Consider the following 6938-nt stretch of genomic DNA (forward strand, 5'->3'; position numbering starts at 1 on the left):
TGGCTCAAGCTCCTTACATTTAGCTAAATATGGGCCGCTCCCTGAGGGCTTCTCATTCTCCTAGGTCCCAGGACTAGGATGACTCTCCGCCAGCCTCTCTGCCTGCCCTGGGATCTTGTTCTTTTCCTTCCCCGATAATTTACACAAAACCTCCTCTTGGGTGCCTCAAGGTCTTGGGGAAAACAGGTACCTGTAGAGAATGGAGGAGGATATAGGACAGGGGCAGAGATCACTCTGGGAGGCTCTGTGGGCATCCTCACCTCACCAGGTACTGTGTCCAGTGCAGAGGGAATGGGGTCATATGGAAAGGAAGGAGCAGGGGACAATGGGCAGAGGAACTGAGTTTTATCTCCTAGAGATGTCTCCCTGCATGGTCCCTGGGAGATAGAGAAGAGAAAGGAAGGTTATAGAGGATCCCCCAGGAAGAAATGAAGGTCCAGTCATCACCCATCTCCTTGTGCCTTCAGACTGCAAAGGGGTTCACTCTCTCTCCTCCCACACTCACCCAAAGGGATGGATCCATGGCAGAAGAAGTCCATCAGGAGGAGGCAGAGGAGGAGGAAGAGGAAGGCAACACAAGTGAGGGTGACGATGAGGGTGTAACTGGGTTGTGAAGCTGGGGTGGAAGAGAGAGAAGAATTCTCTGGAATTATTACCCAGAGGGGACCCTCATCCTGCCTCTGTAGCTGTCCCTGAACCTTGTCCTCCCGTTCTCCTCCACAGCCACCCATCACCACCAGCGCCCAACTGTTTGGCAGAAAACCTGCTCAGAGGGGGGTTGGTCATCCCTTCAAATTAGTGGCCAAAAGCCAGAGACCAAGATGGGGAGGTGTGAGTCACAGGGAAGTAGGAGGGGAAGCCTCATGTCCCAGCTCACACCCTGGGTCCCCTTGGACCTGGACTAGAGGTCAGTGTCAAAGGCTCTGTTGTCTCTTATGCTGGGACTCTTGGCCAGATCCAAGGCCTTGGTTTCATTTCCTTGTAAGGCCTGAAGGAGGATGTGGTCAATGGGAAACTCCAGTGGGTGCCATGGGCTTCTTCCTCTCACCTCTCACTGTAAGCTGCAGGGGGTCACTGACTTGTGTCCAGAGACTTCCATTCTTGTTGAATTGGTAGCTGCAGCTATAATTGCCAGAGTGTGGGGGGGTCACAGCAGTCAAGAAGAACTGGGCCCCATCTTGAGTGATGTCAGTGCTTGGTAGGAATTGTTCACCTCCCTCCTTGTACAGTGTAAACTTAGAAGCCCAGGATGGTCCCCAGCACAAAAGGGTCATGTTGGCTCCTGAAGCCACCTCTGGGCCAGGCCAGGCAGAGAGAGAAGGCTTGGGAAGTGCACCTGGAACCCAAAGAGAGGCCAGAGATTCTCAAGGTCTTTTCTAGAGGTGGAATGGGGTGGGGAAGAGGAAGACCTGGGTGATTCCATCAAGAACTCCCTGACCATCATCTCCTGCTTCCATTAACTCTTTGCTCATTCATTTCCTAAAATCTCTTTCCTGCTCAGAAGTAGATGTTAAATCTAAGGTGTTCTTTGGGGCTGCCCAGAAACAGGGAGGGTGTTCCACCTTCTGTCCTTGGCCCTTAAGGTTGGAGCAGGACCTGAAGTGTTCCATCCTTCCACCTTTGCTCTCCCCTCCCTTAGGGAACCCCAGTCCTTGTTCCATCCTCAGTGTCTTGAGGCTAAAAGGAGCTCAATAAATATGTCCCCTGAGACTTCCCAGGCTGCCTATTAATCTGCCCCTTTAAGCTTTCATTTTACACCTGGGAACCTATGCACCCCCTCACCTGTCACCCAGATCTCCAGGACCTCACTGGGCTCAGACACCTGGCGGGGAGCCATCCTCCCATAGTAGACACAGCTGTAGTTTCCAGCATCCTGGGCCCTCACAGAGAGGAGGTGAAAGTCAGCTGAGGTTCCAGATGGGCTCAGGCTCTGCGAGGGCTGGGGGGACCCCATCTTCAGCAGGGTGAAGTTCACCCTCCAGAAGGGTGACTGAGGAGGCTTCCGGCACTGGAGAGTCACATGTGTCCCGGGATCCACCACAAGGCCTGGGAGGGCTGAGAGGGAAGGCTTGGGGAGAGATCCTGGCAGAGGAAGAACAAGGGACTGGGAGTCAGGACACCTGGGTCAAGGCTCTGATCTGCCCTTTAGTCCCCCTCTGACATTGACCCCTTCACTGGCCCCGTCTGAGCCTCAGTTATCTCCTCTGTAAATGAGGGTTTTGTACTAGAATATCTCAGCCCTTTCTAGCTGTGCTGAGCTAGGAACAAAACAACTTTCCCACTAGAGGGAGCTCATCCAACCTGTGGTCTCAGGGCTTTGATGACTCCTGGGAGGGAAGATCATGACCCCTCACTTTTCATCTGGGGTAACACAGATAAGCCCAGGGCTCAGATCATAGTCCACTAGAGTGAAGGCTCAGGCTCATTTGCAGGCTCAGTCACTCACATGTGTGACCTTGGACAAGTCCTGCCCTCTTTCTGGGCCTCACTTTGATCATTGGTAATGGAAGGGTTCCATCTCGAGAACCTCCAAGGCCCCTTTCAGTTCTGGGACTCTGGGACTCTTCTTACCCCCCCAGCTCAGTCCCCACCACCACCTTTCTTCCCAAGATTCCAGATCAGAACAGAAAAGCTTCATGTATTCCAAGATCCCAGAGTCCTCACAGGCCCTGGGGCAGAGCTGGCTGTGTAGACCCCATGCCCTTGTCTCTTTGAGGCCCCTGTCTGGGTAGAAAGCAGAGGGGTCATACTCAGAGTTACTCTGAGCCCCCCTGCCCCTTACCTGGCACCACCAGCTCCAGGGCCTCACTGAGCTCTGATCCTCTGGCAGGGGCTCTCCCATCCCTGTAAGTGCAGCTGTAGCTCCCAGTGTCCTGGGGTCTCACAGAAGGGAGGAAGAAGCGAGCCCAGGGCTCTGCTGAGCTCTGATGCTGTAAGGGCTCCTGGGTGCCAGCCTTGGACAGACTGAAAGTCACCTCTTCAAGGGAAGGCAGCTTGGGCCGTGAGCACCAGAGAGTGAGGTTGGCCCCCGAGACCACCACTTGGCCAGGCTGGGCCAGCAGAGTGGGCTTGGGGAGTTGTCCTGAGGAAAAAGGGTGTCAGAGTCAGGGTGAGATTTCACTTCTAGGTCTCCTCTGCTAACCCTGTAGCAACAGGTGCAACAACAACTAAGTCTCTATTCTCACTCTTGTCTGGGCTCTGCCTTGAGCTTGGATACCCCCACTATTCTGGGGCCCAAATCTGATTGCATGTAGAACAGCAGAGGGCTCTGCTTCTCCAACCTCCCCCCAGACCATCCCTTCAGAATTCCCAGAATTTAGTCTGCTCCAGAGATCTGCTGGCCACTATATGGGAATAGAATAGAGGTTTTGTGGTGTTTCCATGTCCAGTCACCATGCACAGTCAGCTCCAAGCTCTTGCTGGGATGTGACCCATTGTGGGGGGCCATCTTCCTGTAGTAAATACAGCTGTAGCTCCCAGAGTCCTCGGCCCTCACAGATGGAAGTGAGAAATCAGCCCAGGTCCTTGCAGGGCTCTGCAGCTGCAAAGGCTCCAGGCTCTCTGCACCCAGGAGGGCAAAGGTGTAGTCCTGAGAGGGGGCCTGTTGTGACAGTTGGCACCTGATGGTCACTTTGTCCCCTAGCATTATTGAGTAATAAGATGAATGTGAAATCATAGGTTTGGGGAAGACATCTGTGAAAGAAGGAAGAGGAGAGTTAGGAACCTGATCTCTCACCCAAATGCCCTCAAATCATTCCCTGAAGCAGAGGTGAGAAGGGGCAGGGTAGGCAGAGGGTCCCAGGCCAGGCCCCTTTGCCCAGTGCTCTGGGCCTTTCCCTGGAGAGGTAACGGGGCTCCCTGGGATAACCTTAGAATTCTGTTCTGGGCCTCAGGAGCCTCTGAGAGCACAGGGTGATGGGAGGAGAAGGGACAAAGGACAAAGAGGCCCCCTCCCCACCTGCCCCTCTTCTCACCTCCTCCAAGGGGCCAAGCTCAGTCTCTATAGTCTGAACCTCCTGGCCTGAAGCAGGATCCGGATGTAACATCACTGGTGAATTCAGACCTTCCTCTAAACTCTGAGGTTTGCAGAGCTCTTTCCTCCCAATAATCTCATGACTGGGGGTTAGACAGAGACCCAGATTCCCAGCCCTGGCCCTACGCACTTCCCCACACTGCCATGGGGTGCCAGCCTGACACCCCCCCCTCAGTGAAGCCAGCACAGAGCAGGCAGAGTTGGGGTATCCCTGAATGAGCAGGGGCTGGAGAGGAGGTGGGGGCTCCCTCTGGGCAGCTCTGGGAGGAATGAGGCTTCCTCTGGTTCTCCTGCCCTAGCTGATCACCCCTCCAATCGGAGGCCTCCTCCTCAGCATTTGGGGGAGCCCCAAATATTCAGGCACATCTCCATCCCTCCTGCCCTGAGGGAGCTCAGTCCCTTGCATCACAGGCATGAGTGCTGGGATGAGCTCCTTAATCATCCAGTCCATGACCTTCTTGTTGTGGAAGAGGAGACAGAGGTCCCCAGAAGGCCAGGGGTTTGCCTACAGTCACACAGCTAGAAACTAGTGGGAGAGGTGCTGGTACTCCCTGCCCCAGGCTTCTAACCTCAGTCTTCTCCCTTCAGCAGCTTCCTTCTAGCACAGGCCAGATGCACAGTAGCCTGGAGTGGTGGGAAGGCCCCAGTATTGGGGTGGGCACAGGAGGAATGTAGGCACCACGCTGGGAGATACAATGGCCAGGTCATCACCACGTGATGCCATCAGGGCCAGCATCCTGGAGCAGCCAGCATTGGAGCTGGACTCGAAGTAGGAGAGTGAAGGATGAAGGTGGGAGGGCATCACAGGCAGGGGGAACTGGGAGAGTAAAGGCAGAATGGTGGGACATGATGGGAGGTGACAGAGTCATCTGCCCAGGCCAAGGGGAAGCTGGTGAGGGCACAATGGAAGGAGAGGAGAGAAAAGGGGATGTTCCCAGTTTGGGCCTGAGAGAAGAAGGGAAAAGTTTATCAGGATGATTTTCTCAGTCAGATGCTGCTGTGTGTCCTCTGAGGGAGAGGAGCCCAGCTGTCCTGGCTGGGTCACCAGGGGAGGCTGAGCAGCTGGGGAAAGAACCTGGGGTTTGGGGGTGAGAGACATTTATTCAAACCCTGTCACAGATATTAAAGAACCATGTGAGCTGCTCAAGTCTCCTGACCTTCTCTCCAGGACTCAGTTTTCCTATCTTTAAGAGCAAAATTGGGGGCAGCTAGGTGGTGCAGTGGACAAAGCACTGGCTCTGGATTTAGGAGGACTTGAGTTTAAATCCGGCCTCAGACACTTGACACTTACTAGCTATGTGACCCTAGGCAAGGTCACTTAACCCCTGCTGCCTCCCCCCCCAAAAAAAAAAAGTGAAATCATGGTACATGTGCTCTGCCCCTCACACAGTTATTGAGGAGAAAGGCTTCAGAATGTAATTTATGTCCCTAAAATGTCTGCGGGGACCCCAGCGTTTCCCAGAATCTGGGGAAGTGGGAGTGCAAAGGGGAGGCAGGCAGTAAAGCCTGAGGGTTTGCCCCACTTTTAGCTGACTCTCCAGAGGGATCTGGGGCTCATCTCTCAGGACTGGCCTCCCTCCCACCAGGGATGGTTGTATACCAGCAGCCCCTCACCTGTCATCACCACCAAGACCAGGGGTTCACTGAGCTCTGACCACCAGGGCCCCTGCCCAGAGCGGCAACTGTAGTTTCTCGCATCTCTTTTACCATCCACCTTCCTGAGCACAAACTCTGCCAGTTCCCAGGATGCATTTCTCTCTTCTCTGAGCTCTCCATCCTTCCACAGCTGGAACCTGTCACTCCCCAGGTGGCCCTGGCACCTGAGGGTCACATCTGCTCCCTGGTGAACCACAGGACTGGGGACAGCCCAGAGGGTGGGCCTGGGGAGGGTGGCTGAGAAGGGAAAACATCCAGGTTTCCAGGGATTCCTCTGCCCCCAGTGTCTTAGCTGTGAATCCATTCCACTCCCCAAGTCACCCCCTCTATTTATCCCAATGTCTGCTGTTGTCCCTCCCTGATTATCGTAGGGATGGCTATGCGGGCTGAGCTAGAACAAAGAGAATAAGGAAGGAAATGGAGTGCTGGGGACAACTTACCCATCTGTGCCTTAATTGCCCAGGTCCAATACAGCCCTGTGAGAGAAGCTGGGGTTATAGATGGCTCCCCTCCAGCCCACACTGAGCCCATCCACAGTAACCAAATCCCCAGAACGTCTCATTCTCCTCTGGTCAGAATATGAAGGAAGAGCCCTTTGAACATATGCTGAGTTCTCCTGTGCCACACAATATTCTGTTTGCTCCTTAACTTCCCCCTGTCCTTCAGAGTCAGCCAGCCCAGGGCCTTTTCTCAGGGTCCCTTCCTCCCCAGGCCTGACCCTAGAGACTCACCAATGGAGAACAAGATAGTGACTGTGGGGGCCATGGTGGCTCTTCAGCTCTGCCCTGGGCTGCCCAGGATCCAATGAGCAGAGGGGAAAGGCTAGCAGGCTTGGAGGCTGGCCCAGGATGTGGTAGCCGGCCCTGCTTCCTTATACACCCAAACCCAGGCCCCACAATTTCCGCTCCTATGATGAAAGAGGGACCAGGGTCCTTCAAGGTTTAAATCTGAGGGAACCAGAGGGTCTTAAGGGTTCATGAACCCCGGCAAGGAGCAGGGGTTCTCGTTGATACCTACTAATGCAGACTCAGCCTCAGACCCTGAGCTCAGATGGTTGTTGGGAATGTGCTCCATGCGGTATAACTGTGGGGTCCATGTTATCCTCAGCTCTCATGGGATTAATAACAACAATAACACTGGCTAAGAACATTCAGTTTTTCAAATTAACATACCAATATTATCCCAGTAGATCTTCACAATAAGAAGGGAGGTACGTACTCTATTATCCCCATTTTATAGATGAGAAAAC

The 6938-nt window shown here is 54.1% G+C and overlaps 1 protein-coding gene across 1 annotated transcript; it reads right to left on the minus strand.

The window, feature by feature from the left end:
• Positions 1-243: 243 nt before the first annotated feature.
• Positions 244-6481, minus strand: LOC122746136 (immunoglobulin superfamily member 1-like). The gene is made up of 9 exons (XM_043991613.1): positions 6421-6481; positions 6130-6165; positions 5648-5926; positions 3394-3693; positions 2783-3082; positions 1783-2082; positions 1049-1336; positions 506-616; positions 244-377 (listed from the first exon to the last, which is right to left on the minus strand). Exons 1-9 carry the CDS (start codon positions 6452-6454, stop codon positions 346-348), a joined length of 1680 nt encoding a protein of 559 aa, XP_043847548.1. The 5' UTR covers positions 6455-6481; the 3' UTR covers positions 244-345.
• Between the last annotated feature and the right edge of the window lie 457 nt (positions 6482-6938).

Source organism: Dromiciops gliroides, chromosome 3, assembly GCF_019393635.1.
Source record: "Dromiciops gliroides isolate mDroGli1 chromosome 3, mDroGli1.pri, whole genome shotgun sequence".
Taxonomy (NCBI): Eukaryota; Metazoa; Chordata; class Mammalia; order Microbiotheria; family Microbiotheriidae; genus Dromiciops; species Dromiciops gliroides.